Source organism: Nestor notabilis, unplaced genomic scaffold (assembly GCF_000696875.1).
Source record: "Nestor notabilis isolate BGI_N333 unplaced genomic scaffold, ASM69687v1 scaffold2117, whole genome shotgun sequence".
In the NCBI taxonomy this organism is placed as follows: domain Eukaryota; kingdom Metazoa; phylum Chordata; class Aves; order Psittaciformes; family Psittacidae; genus Nestor; species Nestor notabilis.
This window is the reverse complement of record NW_009936754.1, coordinates 18,771-35,531: the sequence shown is the minus strand read 5'-3', so window position 1 is coordinate 35,531 and position 16,761 is coordinate 18,771. Positions and strand designations below refer to the sequence as shown.

General features: G+C 40.2%; 1 protein-coding gene across 1 annotated transcript; it reads left to right on the top strand.

The window, feature by feature from the left end:
* The first annotated feature begins 4,633 nt into the window (after positions 1–4,633).
* LOC104408775 (serpin B10-like) lies at positions 4,634–12,171 on the top strand. The gene is made up of 8 exons (XM_010018489.1): positions 4,634–4,668; positions 5,744–5,921; positions 7,258–7,371; positions 9,000–9,134; positions 9,550–9,667; positions 10,042–10,184; positions 10,743–10,898; positions 11,767–12,171. Exons 2-8 carry the CDS (start codon positions 5,754–5,756, stop codon positions 12,169–12,171), a joined length of 1,239 nt encoding a protein of 412 aa, XP_010016791.1. The 5' UTR covers positions 4,634–4,668; positions 5,744–5,753.
* Positions 12,172–16,761: the final 4,590 nt, after the last annotated feature.

Below are 16,761 nucleotides of genomic sequence, written 5' to 3'. Positions count from 1 at the left end.
TTTGTATCTCTCACAAAAGCTTGAGGAATAAAATCAAAAGTTTCCATCTCATTCTGTCTGAGGGCAGAAAGGAACATGGTATCATTTTGTCTTACCTGCCATGTATCATGTCATTAATTTCTACTTGTCACTGTTACAAAAAGCTTGCTAACTTGAACCATATAAAAGAATGTCAGGTCTCAAGAGACAGAGCTCCTTTGTGCAACAGGCAAAGAACATGAGAGATGGGAAGATGTAAGAATCTTGCAGTGGCAAAGGCATTGATAAGACATGTTCCAATAATGCTAATGACACTCAAGCTCACCCATGGTCCTTGCCAGTCTGAGAGGAAAATTCCATTCCAAGCCCCCTTTTGGGAGTTACTTTCTTCCAGAACAAAGGCCTATTGCCTTCATATGTGTATTAAACCAGGTAGTTCAGACCAGTCCCAACAGCAGCCTAAGAAGCATGAAATTACAAAGAGCCAGTAGCTGCCAAGCAGCTCAGTGAACAGCTAAGATATCCAGTACACTTCCACAAGTGAGTTTTGGGGAAATTCTCCTGATGAAACTTCTGAAAATACCAACTGCCTTGTGTAAATGGCTGGTCATTCCACCAGGCAAGAATATTTGCAGTGGAGCTATATGACAAAACCAGCAAATGTTTAATTGGGTTTCTTAAAAGAGAGCATTTCCTCTGTACCCTGCTCTTGCACATCAGCACAAGGCTCCTGCTTAGGATGCACTCTTGTTTAGAAACGTGGTTTGAAGGTACATTGACTTGATACTCACACTGTTCATCCCACACAACATGGCACATGTTGCACTATGGCACTGTGCCTGGGAAACTCCCAGTAATGCAAAGCAGGGATCAGCTTTCTGATTCAGTAGCTGTGCAGCTGACGTACAGTTACACCCTTTGAGAGATTTGTTTAGAAAAATGACAAGTTTCGGATAAAGCGCATACAAGCCACATGTCATTACTCACGACGCAGTACTGTGTATCACGATTGAGAAATTCTGGGCAGTTTTCATATTTTTGATGTTAACCTGGGATACTTTATAAATGCTCACCACCTGCGTCATTCAAAGGAAGGCTGCACCCTTGTGTATGTGAAAACTGTGTGCATATTCATTAAGAGATAAACTATCTCTTTTCAGATATAGAGATCAGTCCTTTCTCGGAAGTGTTGTGCTTCTTAACAGAGACAGAACAAACACTACCTTTATTAATTACAGTGTCAAAGCCAAAGCATGTAGAAATAATAGTAAAGTATGATGAACTGAGCCAGTACTGTCAAATTTCACCACACCTTTGCTTTTTGCAGGTGTGGGTCAAAATGCCTCAATAATAGTTATACAGGAACCCCACCACACCCTCTGGCAACTCATATGGTTTTAAATACTGTTAGAATATGTCAGCAAGGATTGCTTGGCAAGGGAAGGCTCGCCAACTTACTCGTAGGAGGCACACAACAGATAAATATATACTCTGTTTCAAAATAAAGACACGTGTATTCTCAACCAAAGCCTTAAAAAGAAAGAAGATATCCAAAGAACCAATCTCTCAAAAACTATTTGAGATTTCAGGGTAGTACAAATTTATCCTAAATAAATATCTGTTATAGTACAAACCAAAATCTGTTATAACCAGTCTAGGTGATGCATATAACTTATTATTTTTTTTCTTTCAGCTGACAAGGTTAGGAAAAGCTCATGCCGTGCTCTCAATTACATTATGACAGAGGCATCACCCAGATGAACGTCGTCCTTAGGACAGAAAAGTATTTAGTCACTCAGCACCATCACTATTTTCTCAGTTGCTGTGCCCCGTCCTCCCTACAGTTTTGAATTGTAAATCACACAGAGATTTAGAGAAAAATACATCAGGGATTAATTTAATCAGGGACTAAAATACTCTCAGATTTCAAAACCTTTCTCCTCCCCATCATTGTTGTATCTCTGACATCCTTTTAAGGGTTTTGGGACATTTAAATCCTTTCATATTTATAATCTACTGGCCTGCTCTGGCTGAGCCAAAAACCTGAATAGAGTGTGCTGCTGCCCGGACCAGGAATTCTTCCCTCCCAGGTAAATAAACAGTGCTTATACTGGTGAAAAAATATTTGAAGATGTCAGGGAAACTGAAGAGCTTTTCTTCAAACATCACTTTTTCTTTTGATCTGCCTGAAATATAGAACATCTGTTAGTTTTGATTTAAATCAGATTTCCAAAAGCTGTACAGAGTTGATAGCTAAAATATACCACCAATGAACATGAAAACCAGCCATGGAAAGCTGTATCCTAAAATACTGTGTGAAAGAAGAAGCTGCCATTTTTCTGTGACAGAAAGTCTTTCTCTCAAGACCCTCAAGAGCCTTTAAAGAGCACTTTATTATGCTCTGTTTAGACATCAAGCATTTCATCTACTCCTGAATCCAGGTGCTAATGAACAGAACAACGTGCTGTGTAAGAAAGTCGAAATGACTTGTGCTAAGTTATACTGAAACTGGAGGAAAACAAAATGCATTTGATAGCTTAGACCTGGCCACATCACTGATATCCTGCCAGTATTTGTCCTGACCAAATATAAACTGGAATGACTACAGTGAGACAGCCCACAAGCTTACTTCCTCAGGAAGGGTACTATTAATACAAATATAAGTCTTCTACTGTGCAGATGTGTTGACTTAGCATAGAGTGGGAGTGAGAGTACCGCTGCTCCTGAGTCAGAAGTAGCACCACCCAATGAACTGAGTCCTCTGGTGGTGCTACTTTAAAAGGATATTGGAAAACGTTATCAGTTCATCACATTGATTTAGCGTATGTTGTCCTTTGAGATGAGTATGATTTTAGTTACTCAGTATGCTTTTTTTGGTTTTTGCTAATAACCAGCCACGCCATTCAAAAGGTGTTTTAAAACGGAAGCTTTAAAGTCCTGTACAAAGGCACAAGCTGCTCATTCCCTGTAGCCCAGAATTTCTGCATAAGCAGAACACCTCAGGCACTTCTTGTAAAGCAGCAAGCAATATTATAAGTTAGCAAATTAAATTCATCCATTTTAAAACCAGAAAATCCACAGTAATTGCTCTAAGGGATAAAGTCTACACAGTGTTATCTATCACTCATTCAACAATGTGGCTAAATTTGTAAAGATTACACGAATCATTTAGCTTTGGGAATCACTTAAGGCCAATGTAAACAGATTACAACTTTCCCAGGCATGATGGAAGCAATTAATTATGCAGTGAACACCTCTCCTACACTATGTTGCTCTCTGGAAAACCTCGCAGATGCATCTAATTATAACTTACACTGAAACCTGCTGGTTTTGTGCATCTACAATTTCAAAAGGCCCTAGAGGCAGGAAAACACCATCTGATTAAAGTCACACAGTTCCTCACAGGTAGGAAAGCAACTTTTACAAAGCCTTCGGTTTTCAAATTATATTGATGCAGAAGGGTCACCATTGGCAAGGGACTCTTTGCAGCTGCATTCTCCTATGTCCTACACCAAATTTTGCAGGTACTCCCATGGCTCGTTCCTCATTACAGGGTCCTCTGTGCCAGCCACTGACACGTGTCCATGCTAAATGTATGCTTGTAGGCAGCAGGTCAGAAAAAAGCTCTCAAAAGGCAGTTTATGCTGAGGAGATAGACTTTGAGAGTGAGTCTTGCTCAGTGTCGAGGAGGCAGTTGCGAATAGACAAGCAGCTCATAATGAGGTGGTATTATCAACAGCGCAGAAAGGTAAGGAATGAAATAAAGGGCAAGGGTTTTCATCAAAGGATTACACAGGGGTTTTCAATTACGAGTTAGAGAGGGGATGGACAGCTACAAAAAGGATAACAGATGAAAGGACAGCATGACTTCAAGGAGAATCTGGGAAGGAGATGTTTTAGTAGCTAGGACAAGGCGGGGGGAAAAGAGAGAATTTGGCAGAATATCCATTTATGGAAGGGAAAATAAGGAAAAGATCTCTAAGGTGCTACACTGGTCAAACAGCAGCTTTCAGATTAGGGTAGAGAAACAGAAGCAGAAGAGAAATAAAGCCAAACCTAAGACCCACACCAGGTTCTAGTCACCAGTGATTAAAAAAGCAAAGGTCCGGTGCCTGTTTCTCAACCTTTACTATCCTACAGTGACAACATGACCCTGGTTGTACAGTCTTAGAATATTTTCAGATTAACAAAATCCATTTTTCTAAAATAGAAACCCACCAGGAGTGACAAATACTTTCTCAGTAGGAAACAGACAATAGAAAAACTCAAATATAAGAAGTCACTGTCTTCTGTTTGTTCAGTTAATTCATCTAATTTCAATTAGACAGATCATAAAAGAAGTATGCCAGCAACTGCAATTTTAAAACCCTCCAAACCACAAAAGAAAAGTTGTTTAAAGTAGTGTGGGTTCAAGTTGTTACTAGCCTGTTGCCAGAAAGGTGTTTATAGAAATACTTGTGCAGTCAGTTTTGTAAGTTTCTTGTATGGTATCATTCTCACCATCACTTCACATCCTACTCTGAGATGATTCAGTTCTTCTGAATGTGGGTTGTGGCCTACAGGGCATACTAAATTGCACAGTCATGAGTCATAAGAACTGTCCACTATAAATTCTCTCTACTTTCCATGTGAACTGCAGAAACCTTGGAGACAGCCAGAACAGCAGTGATCCTCCCTGCACAGAACAAGGTACTGTAATGATTTCTGCCGATTACTTATTCCATATACTCTTGGATGGTGTTGCTTATCTGACAAATGCATAGAAAAGAAAGGAAGTAGAGATCTGAATTGGAAATTGAAAATGCTTGGGAAAGTGATTTTCTTGCACAGGCGTGGTCTAGAAGGTGGATGTCTTATACAGGAAGAACAATTTATTGTACAGAGTTCTATGATCTCTAGAGCTCACTGGCTAGCATATCTATCATAGCAAAGTAAGAATCACTGTGTTTGCCTAAGTCAGCTAATCTGTTCATGTGCTCTGTAGTTTTTAAGAACATCAGGTCAGCTCCTGGTTTACAAGTTACTCAGGACACAAACAGTCTTTAATCTAAGGCCATTTAGTCCCTACCTAGAGCTCTCAGGTAAACCTGCAATGCAAATGACAAAATAGCAACATCTGTGGTCTACTGAATACGGAAACTTTGTCCAGCAGAAGAATTGGGAAGCTAGGATCTCAGATTGCACTGTAAGACAGAGTTTCAGGACATTTTTGAAAGCCAAAATGGGAATTCAGGATGCTTAGCATACAAAAGTCAGGGCGATGCTTGCCCAAGCATTGGCAGAAATATTTTGTCCTAAGGAATACCCTAAAGGAATAGTTTGACTGTTACTGTTAACAGAGTATTTGTTCACTACAGTTACGAGCATCAAAAGGCTCTTGCTGAAACTGAAGCATAAAAGTTGTCATAAAAGACAGTCTCTCAGTATCCTCTAGCTCAGGCACTGGTGAATAACATTACCAGCTGTCACTCCAAGATGCTGTAAAGGACAGTGCAATAACTGTCCTGATGAACAAATACAAAACAAGGTTGGAGGCTGCTTTTCCCCTAACCTAAATGATAGCTAGTGTCATCAGTGAAACAGGACGTGCTAAACCTTGTCTGAAATTATAATGGTTAATCCTCCTCATTCTTAATATAGATAAATACCTTTAGAAATCCTTTAAATCACAAAAGAACATTCAAAAAACAAAGAGAAACTTGCAGACATATATCAATCATAATTAGTGGTTTGCTAATAGCATCTTTTCTCCCTTTCTGTGCAGGTTCAGGACAATGGAAGCTTTGAATAAAGCAAACACAAGCTTTGCTCTCGACTTTTTCAAACATGAGTGTCAGGAAGATGGTGACAAGAATATTTTGTTCTCCCCTTTGAGTATTTCATCGGCCCTGGCTACTGTTTATTTGGGAGCCAAAGGTAACACAGTAGATCAGATGGCAAAGGTGAGTCTGAGCTTCCAAGTTAGCTATCTGAAGGGGTTGTCTCTTGGAATAACTTCCTCTATGGAAGAAATTTATTGTGATGGAACAGAGGAAAGCCATAAGCAGAAACATTAATCAAAACTCTACACACATATATGCTAGCTCCCATTTCCTCCATGAATAGAGGACTGCACTGCAATGAATAGACCACTTCTCCACTTATGCAGATCAAAAAAATAGTCTACTCTAGCCTCTGGAAACAGTCCCTCAACAAATGAAAGAAGTGACACTGGTGACACTTTCCACCAGTAGAAATACGGGATCTTTATTCCAAAGATCAGTAACTAGGATGAGTACTTTGCAGAGAATGGGACACCTGGATTCTCCTTCTACTCTGCCACAGACAATTCCCATCTCATGTCTTGCCATGTGTGAGGAAATGACCTCACACAAAAAGACTCTCCTCTATAGCTATTATAAGTTTTGCACTTTGCTAAACATAAATCCACTTCCACCAGATCAGAGAAGAAACATGGTGAGACTACAAGCCTTACTTTGGCATATGTATTTTACAGGCAAAATCTGTAATCTGCTGAAATTTGTAATTCATATTTGTGTAAAGTTCATAGCTTCAGCAGGTGGCTGTGGGAACAACCTCAGTGCAGTTATCTAGCTCCTATCTTAGGAGGTGAGGCTTGTGAGTTTGCATCTGCTAAAGCAGAAGTTGTCCAACCTGCTAAGGCAGATCTAACTTCTGATTTACATGACAGAAGAGGGCCAATAGGGTAACAGACAAGGGAGTGATCTTCTGTTAAGAAGAAGGGAAAACAAACAAACAAAAAAGAGGGCATAGCTCTTCCAAAAAAATATTCCAAGGCTGGATGCACCCCTTTGTAGCCTGGGTAAAGTGTACCTGCTCAGAACAAGGGATTTAAGGCATGAAGCTGCCTGCACTATTGTTCATGCCTTCTGACACATAGCAGCACTAAATTTAGACTTGTGCTTTGGTAGCCTCCACTGGCAGATAATTGGCTCTTCCCAAGTATTTACTGGTCAGCCCAGGGCATTCCTATTAGAGGAATCTACCTGCAACTCAAAGGAGGTAGATTCCTCTAGATAGGCCAGGTACATGAAAGTTTTGCCCTGCAGCCTTAAGTGCGTGCTTAGTGTGCACAAGTCATTTTGTACACATGGACCTTGAGACCCAACCAAAGATTTCATATTCAGTCAGGACTGGACGCAAGGATGAAATCTGAGTTTGGCTTTCTTCATCACCAGTCCCATGACATCACTGAAAGATTTTACTGCAATGGCAAATTTTCTATCGTTGCATTTATTATTGCTTTTTCCACTATAGGTACTTCACTTTAACAAAGTTGAAGGAGCCAGGAATGTCATCACAACCATAAAAATGCAAGTCTTTTCCAGAACAGAAGAGCGTCTAGCAAACCGATGTACTTGTTTCCAGAAGGTATCTCATCAAATCTAGTGATCAACTATGGGCATAGTCACATCTTCTCTTGCTTGTATTTTCTTTCCACATTTGCATTTGCATGTTTGCCTTCCTCAGACGTAGTGTACACAATTAATTGGTACAGCATCCTGTGATACCTTCACCTAATGCAATACTTACTACATGTTTCCTCTTTTTAGGCAGAATTGCAAAAACTAACCTCAAATTTGCAAAATTTAAAATTTAATGTTGCCATTCTCTCTCAATAGGTCTCCTGATCCTTTTCCTTTAGCTCTGAGGAGAGATTTCTTTCTCAAATTATTACTGTTCAATAGCTAGCTATTTAGCAACCTGTTCTTTGAACAGGCGTGGTTCCTACCTCAGAGAGCTAATCACACGAATAGAGCTGCCCTTCCACACGTTTGATTGCAGCATCAAGACAACAAAAAACAGAACATTAACTTTTCTAGGCTACCTGTGCTTAATATGTTTAAGAAATTAGTCTCCATTTCAGTTGATTAGTTAACAAAATAAATCGACATGGAATTTCCAAAGACCAGTTGCTTGTAATAAGCCTTAGTGAAATGTAAATCATATTCCTGAGATATTTCTTTGGCTTACTGGCAGGCATCTTGTACCAAAGTATACACAATTTAACATAGCAGAAAAATATGGAAAAGCAAGTGTAATCCCTCTGAGTCAGTAAACGCTGCTTTTCCTCATTGACAATCCAGCCGTGGTGGAGCCAAGCTCTTCTCCCTGCTTTTTCCTGTCATCCTTCTTTGTGGGAGTGAGCCATTTCCCTGCAGTCTGCCCAAAAAGCCCCAGCGACCGCAAGTTCTGATGAATGGGCACTTGGATCTGCATCCCATAGCCAAACCCTGTGGTGGGAAGATTTATTTTAGGGGCTATGTCAATAACCATTTAGACTGCATGAACAGGAGACGGATTGTTCCTCATGAGCAATGCTTGTCCGAATTGTAAGAATTAGAGAGTGCTGTGGGTAGGGCAAAGCTCACAAATGTGTCTGTTAATGCCTCTGATTCTAATGTAATGACAAGATGAATACAGCACAGGTACAGATTTTTAGTTTACTAATTCACAGCTTAACTTCTTTGAGCTCATTTGAGAGACTGTGCCCCATTCATTTAATCCTGTTACTTCAATATAAAGAATTTACTACAATTACTGTAACATTAAAAAAAAATCACAAAATATTAACATTAAGAGCAAGATTAAGAAATTTAGGGGCAAACCTTCCATGTAATACACTAACTCTCATAAGTGAAAGGAGTGACACAGCCACATTTTCATGCATTTTTTAACACTTACAATCCGTCTCTCATTCTCTGGATACACTTAGTTTCAAAATTCCACTTACAAACCCTTAAATGTTTTACATAGTGCAGGCTCTTGATGCTTTCGTCTAGATATTTACAGTGTCAGTACCACCTCTGCAACTTTTAATACTTTCAAATTATTCTTTTAACAGCTGTACAGTTTAGACCACCTCTTGCACCAGAATACAGATAACAGATCACCTGAATAGAAATACTTGGAGCTGCTTGAAGGAAAATATTTGAAATTTTGAACTATTTTACACAACAGAGAGATAATGTCTTTTTTTTTTTTTTTTTCCCTTCAAGACAGAAATTGGCAAATCGGATATTATCCATACTGCGTTTAAAGCACTCAACTTCGAAATCAACCAACCCACTAAAAATTACCTCCTTAAAAGTGTGAACCAGCTATATGGAGAAAAATCATTGCCTTTCAGTAAGGTAGGTAGGCCATTTATTCAGATTATGCACTGTCATTTAACCTTTATGATCTATTTGTGACAAGATACCATAAACCATGTAATTTAAAATATTTTCATTACACCTGCGAGTCGTGTTGTTGTCCTTAATATGAATATTTTCTATGAGACTTTTCCCAAGACACTGGACACTAAAATTTTAGTTTTATTGGATGTGTATCTGATTTCAGAATAATCTACAGCTGCAGTTAGGTGAGACTGTTTTAGAACATAAATTGTGTATTTAAAATAAAAAATAATTTGTTTCTTTGACAAAATGCTGTGCTTGTAGCCTAGGTAATTTTTATAATGTTTTCTCTCTTTTTGGCTGTAGCTATTTATTAGCATTCATTTTGGCAGGCAACAAAGATAAGACAGGTTTCTCTCTTGCACTGCAGGAATACTTACAGTTAGTCAAGAAATATTACAGTGCAGAGCCGCAGTCAGTTGACTTTGTGGGAGCAGCAGATGAAATCAGAAGAGAGATCAATTCCAAAGTTGAACACCAGACTGAAGGTAAGCTCCAGCCTCTCCTCTCTCAGTAGAAATGCTATTTCAGCATTGAAGAAAGTCTCTGTATCCAAGTGGCCTAAGGCAGTTAAACAATTCTCCTCAGAAAGGTAAATCAGATGAGTTTTCCTAAAGTAGTCATCTACTGACAACTGCTTAAAAAAATTAGTGTCCTCCATCTGAATGTGTGAGGAATGTGGCTTACTCTTCCCTGCAAATCTAGATTATCCCAGTAAGCACATATTTGTGAATAATCTCAAAATGGATGCATGCTACATCAACACTTAGAATTTCCATGGCTTATATCCATAGAAACTTTGCCAACACACACACTGAAACAGTAAATCTGCACTAACGTGTAAATGCCCTGTTTTCTCTAGGTAAAATTCAAAATCTGCTGCCTCCTGGATCTGTAGATTCACTCACCAGGCTAGTCCTGATAAACGCACTCTACTTCAAAGGAAACTGGGCAACAAAATTTGAAGCTGAAGCCACCAGGCAAAGGCCTTTCAAAATAAACATGGTATGGGAATATATTGTACTATATACTACACTGCAGGTGGAAAAAACTGAAAGAGATGGGGGAGAGAAATTTCTGTCAATCTTTAAAACCATGCAGCCTGAAAATTATTTCATTTGAAGCATATAGTTTATTTTCTTCACCACACATCAACACAAAGACTACAGAAACATACTAGCACCTGAGCCAGAAGTAAAATTGTCAGAAGCTGACATGAAACAAGCTTCTGTTCTCCAAAGGCAAACAGAGGAAACAAGAGGTGAACAAAACTTCATGGGTTAGATCTTTAAGTTTTCATTTTTAGTTACAAATCAGAGTGGAATGCAGCTTCCTATAATGGGTGTCATCTGAGACAGTTTAGATAGCCTGCCTAGCCTCCAAATGTCTTTCCAGAAGATCCTCTGCAGGTCCTGTGTCCTACCACTTGGAGCCATAAAGATGTCTCCACACACTGGCAGTTTGTACAGTAAATACAACAAATATCCACTGTGCTACTTTAACTCAGTCCTTTACTGTTTAGTCAGAGTACAAATGTCTAACATTTAATTTGATTTGTTGCAGCATACAACTAAACCAGTGCCTATGATGTACCTGAGTGATAAGTTTAACTGGACCTACGTAGAATCAGTCCAGACTGATGTTCTTGAGCTTCCATATGTCAATAATGACCTCAGCATGTTTATCCTTCTACCAAGTGACATCACCGGCCTACAAAAGGTAACGCAACTGAGAACATAAATAATCTGAAAAATCAAGAGTGTCGTTATTTACTTTATGTATGTGCAAGGTAAAAGACCAGGGTGCAGTCATGTTTCTAGGAAGGAGGGTACTGATCAGGCTCAAGGAAAAGCAAATCCCAAATGTGGTCTAGCACTATGAACTTGAACCTCTTGGAGCTCAGACTGGATTTGGTAGCTGGCACTTCTGTGGTTCCTAATATTGATCAGTCTTAGAAACAAATAACCCAAACTGCCAGACTGGCTCTTCTTCCAGCTGAACAAAACTGAGGACAGCTAGCCAGCCCTGCTGAGATCCAATCTGTATCACTTCAGACATATGATTTAATTCCAAAAAAATCCCAACCAAACCACAAACCGGGCATCTTCCATTACTTTCCAGGATGTCCAGAGCTAACACATATGGACACTGCCACCTTCTGTAAGGAGACAGATCCTGCCTTTGGATAACTAATTAAATTCTCATTCACGTTAGTGGGTGTCTGTAGAAGAAAAGCTGTTTTCACTAAATTCTGAAATGCAGGGAATACAGAAATGTGAACAGACTACTGAAAAACTACTACTACTAAAACTCAACCAGACTACTGTTACTTGACACTGATGCTTTTGTTCTAGAACTCTCTAACCCTGCTATATTCCCTGACAGTTACTGAGAACAGTTAAAATACTGCATTGACCTGCTGTAGAACAACATAGTCCTTCAGCCAAAAAGATCCCCAATTCCCTACTTTTTCTCTTACCCTCTTAGAACAGCTTGTAAAGGTCTCCATTTAAGAGAAGAAATAGCCCTTAGTGCACAGGTTTTTGAACACATTTTAACTGTCTGATTCTCTTTTGATTAACTGCAGCTAGAAAAAGAACTGACTTTTGAAAACTTGTCTGCATGGACCAGCCCTGAACTGATGGAGAAAATGAAAATGGAAGTTTATTTGCCCAGGTTCACATTAGAAGAGAAATACGACCTCAAATCTACTTTGAGCAGGATGGGGCTACAAGACGTCTTCGTTGAAGGTCAAGCTGATTTTACAGGAATGTCAGAAAATGGTGATCTGTTTTTGTCACATGTTTTTCACAAGTGTTATCTGGAAGTCAATGAAGAAGGCACAGAGGCAGCAGCTGCCAGTTCAGCAACACTGGCATCACGAAGTCTTGGTGCTACTGTCATTTTTGTGGCAGATCACCCTTTCCTCTTCTTTATTAGGCACAACAAGACCAAAAGTATCCTCTTCTTGGGAAGATTCTCTTCCCCATAGAAACTCAACACTTACTAAATGGACTTTTGCAACAACAATGAACAAATCGCATACCATGAAGAGCATCTCAATAGTCTGTGCACTTCTTAATTTTCCTGTACTGTTGACAAATATCTCAATGTTAGAAGAGAGCACATATGGAAAATAACCTGGAATTCATGCCTCTAGCTCATTTTCCTGGCCAAAGAACCCCAAAATGCTAGCACTATGCTATAAGCACCAAACCGTGCACAGAACAACACACTTTCTAAACCAGAACTGCCACAATGCAGAACATACCAAGTTCTGATCTAAACCAGTAATTCCAAACACACTTGCTTTGGTACATAAGAAGAAAAGAATCAGGAAAAATTCGTTCCTGCAAAGGCTGTTGCATCTCTATTAGTTTCAGCTCACTAAGCTGGTCATCCCATGACAGCTACTTTACCCACATTCTTGCCAGTTTTATATCAGCTTTGTAGGCTGACACATCTGACAATTAAATAAACCTGCAAAATCCTCTGTGTTTCTGATGATGCTTCTTTCTTGCATTAACGGGGCTAACGCATGTACTTTCTAATCTCTGTTCCACAGCAATTGGAAAATATTGGACGACACTGTAGAATTGGAAGAAAATAAAACACATATGCCTTGAAACCTTCTCCTTTGTAACCTTTCATGCATTCCACACTGTTGCCAGCCCAGCACTTCACTGCTTTACTCTCATTTTGCTTTGCCACTTATTTCACTAGTTTGAGGCAAGATCAAATCGGACAATCAAGCCTTTAATATTGACTCCCTTAGAGCCTTCTGGAAGATTACATGCTGTCCTGGGTTCAGCTACAGCAGTCATTTTTTCTCCATCTCAGTAGCTGGTGCAGTGCTGTGTTTCTGACTTTCAGCCTGGGAACAACGCTGATAACACTGATGGTTTTAGTTGTTGCTCAGTAATGTTTACTCTGACCAAGGACTTTCTCAGTCTCATGCTCTGCCAGGGAGGAGGGGAAGCCAGGAGGAAGCAGAGACAGGACACCTGTCCCAAACTGGCCAAAGGGGTATTCCATACCACAGCACGTCATGTCCAATATGGAAACTGGGGGGAGTCACCTGGAAGGCCCAGATCGCTGCTGGGGTCGGGCTGGGTATCGGTCGGCGGATGGTGAGCAATTGTATCCTCTCTCCTTGTTATTTCCCTTATCATTATTAGCAGTGGTTTGTATTATACCTTAGTTACTGGACTGCTCTGCTCTCAACCCGTGGGAGTTACATTCTTTCAGTTCTCCTCCCCATCCCTCTGGGAGCGGGGAGGGGAAGAAGGAGGGGATTGAGCGAGCAGCTGCGTGGTTCCGAGTTACTGATTGGGCTTAAACCACAACACATCCCAGAACATATTTACTCCCATCACAGCTCTTTCTCCTAAAAGAGTGTCTTAATCAGTCACGCGTGTTTGCAGGGGATGCTCCTAACTCTCTGAATTCACAACAGAGAGCAAAGGACTGGGTCTTTTACAGGACTTGCACATTGCAACAGCATCTTACTAGAAACTTCTCTGCTTGGGATTGCAGGACTCCCTTTTCCTGACAGAGAGCAGATTGCTGACTGGGACTGAGTCCTTTTTATTTTCTTCATGTGGCTAGCTGCTTCCAGGGCTGCTTCTGGCTCTGCTTCCCAAATAGGAAAGAGCATAGGAAAAGTGTTGTGAAGCAAGTGCTTAATTCTATCCCCATACCATCTCAATAGCACTACCTGTGCCTCAGCTGTGAAACATGACACAGGACCCCTGTGCGTTCATGTGCTATTCTTCCATGCCATGCTTCACCTAATGCATGGGCTTTATGTAACCATGGCCAAGCCTCTTAAGCGCTTCCTGATGTGCCTCAGGAATAAAGACAGGAAAGCCACAGCTGGGATGCCAAGGATATGACAACATGCACCCAAACCAAATCATAGGCCATTAAAGACAATGGAAATGTGAGTCACCTTTTCTCTTTCCTTTGACTCTCTTAAGCCTGGTAGCAAAGATGACAGAATTAATGTCCTCTTGGTAGTGCCAGATCATTACCAAGTGGCAATGGCCACAACACTTAAAGGGTGAGCTGCACATTAGGGAACAACTTTTTTGCCAAGTGAGCAGCACAGCACTAGAGAAGTTTCCCAGAAAGGCCCAAGCAGGAGGTTGGCCTCTGGATGTCCCTTTCAATTAACGTGTGTGATTTTCTCTGTCTTGTCAGCAGCCATTCTACCTTGCTACCTCCCTTCTTCATCCTGCCTGGCATTCTTGCACCTCACTAGCAAAGGGAGCTAGCTTGCTCACTCTCAGCATACTTCTTTGGGAGCTGGAGCCTCCTGGCTTGGGCTTTCCCACTACCTAACCATTCAGCTGACCTTTCTCCTATCCTGATTTCTTGAGGACTTACTCATCATATTAAATATTTGTTTAATTTCTGGCATTTCTTCATTGCCTTGCACAACACTGATTTCTGCCACATTTTACAAGACTTGACCCACTCTGTTCCTGTAATCAGGCTTGCAGCAAAATGCTTAGCACACAGTAGTTTCCTTCCCTTCCTCCATTCCCCTTCCCCTGTCACCCAGGGTCTTACAGTTGTTGCCACCACCTTCTCCTTCTTCCACTACCCAACAGTACCCTGGCTCTTTTCTGGGACTGCAGAATGACAGCTACTGCCATGTTTGCCCTCACTGTTGTTTTTTCACTCCATCCTTGCTCGAGCCCTCCCAGTGGGGTTGTTTTAGTCCTTGCCCTCCTTCACTACCTGCAAGTACTGTGCACTAACTCAGTGCTTTGCAGCGTTTCTCTCAAATGATTCCCAGCCATGGTTGCAATGAGATTTCTTCACCACATAACCAGCGGGGTGTCCATCCCTTATCCTGAATAGTCCTTCAAGGCCTTGGGTCTGCTTATGCTCTTAACGATCTTCAGTCTGAATTTTGACTCCTTGTGTCTAAACCAATCATTAAGCTTGACATTTTTTGCTGACGTATCACATCTGAAACCCAGGAGTCACAGCTGCATGAAGCTGCAGAGGAGAATCAGGCCTAAAATACCTGCTTATATCCAGAAATGAAAAAGAAGCATTCTAGTTATGTAACCTTTTTACTAGTCATTTATTTTAAATGACAGACCAGTTATCTTCACTTATCTCCACAATTCCAGCAGACCATTGGAATGGTTGAACTGTTCTTCTATCCTGTCAGCAGACTATCATGGTGTAACAGCAGTGCTGAGATTTTAAGTCCATTGTCCTTTTGAAATGTCTAAATATGAAAAGTGGCAAGGTCAACAAAGAGGACAAAATTACATAAGGTCTTTTGGGGATGTGGTAAAAAGGAACTTTGGGTAGGCAGAAACAACCTGGCTGGAGGGGAGAAGGAAAGGGAGGTGCAAGCAGTGCTGTATTTCTAAACGTGTTCCTTGCTTAACACACAAACACAGAACCTGACCGAGGACAAGACATAAGTCTTCTCTCTCACAGGATTAGAGGTAAATATTTAAACCAATTCAAGTAACTTTTCTGATACTTTTAAAAATCAGTTTGTGGCTCTCATGACTGTGTAAGTAATTTAAAATATACCACTGTTACAGTGCATTACTCTGGCCTAATATTTTTCTACATGTCAACCTTTAGAGAAAATAGATCTCCGAGGCTAAGGAAAAAATGTTAATTCTGGGCATAGCATCACAAGAAGGGAAGTTTTCTTATGGCAGTAACTGTCTTATTAATTAATATCTTCAGTTTGCAGTGGTTTGCAACCAAACACTTGATAAATAGACTTCAGAGATTGCTGCACAATTTCTGTTGCTCCATTCCATAGATATAAATCTTAATAATAATATTAACAACAACAATAACAGCAATGACAAAATTTCTGGTCTGTTAACTGGAAAACATGAGGCAAGCACTATTGGGCAGATATTTTGAAGTCTGGAATACTCATAACCTCAAGGAATCTGCCAGTTTCTGGGGAAAATAAAATTGCTAGAACATACGGGAGGGATGGGTGGTATACATCATGAATAAAACTCTTATCACTCTAAAAGCAAATACCAGAATAGGTGGCTGGACAGGAAAAGCACACGAGCCTAAGAGTTATGCCTAAACTCTTCCCCAGTTTCAGCTCTCAATTCTATATAGATTCAAAAGGAAGAAATGGGAAAATCAGGCGTGTTGTGAACCTATGTACTAAACTTGCACTTACCTTCCCCAGAGAACATTACTTTGATAAATCATTAGTTAGTGGCAAAAAGGAAGAAAAATAAGCAGCTTACAAGTTTTCATATTTTTGAAAACCAAAGGCAGAAAGAAATACAAAGAAAATGGCAGCTGTATAGTAGAGGACATATGTAAAATTATAGGAAAGTATTATTTGGATAACAAAAATCTGAAAGAAATTGCTACTTCTAACAGGTGGGAAACAGCATCTGTGTGGAAGATAAAACATACAACTAGGCTGTTAGTTTTAGTGGCTGCCAATGCACCCACAACGTTAAGTGTTGCACACTTAACATTTCTCACTAATATGCACTGCGTATGTAATTTTATACACCCAAATAGTACAATTCTGTCTCCTGCCTCTTTCCAGGTCGCAGCA

Bases quoted from the DNA above. Each gene is read 5' to 3' on its own strand.
- LOC104408775 (XM_010018489.1), top strand. From the start codon at position 5,754: ATGGAAGCTTTGAATAAAGCAAACACAAGCTTTGCTCTCGACTTTTTC. The intron at 7,372-8,999 runs GTATCTCATCAA...TTTCCCTTCAAG, and splicing joins GATGTACTTGTTTCCAGAAG to ACAGAAATTGGCAAATCGGA. The intron at 9,135-9,549 runs GTAGGTAGGCCA...CTTGCACTGCAG, and splicing joins AATCATTGCCTTTCAGTAAG to GAATACTTACAGTTAGTCAA.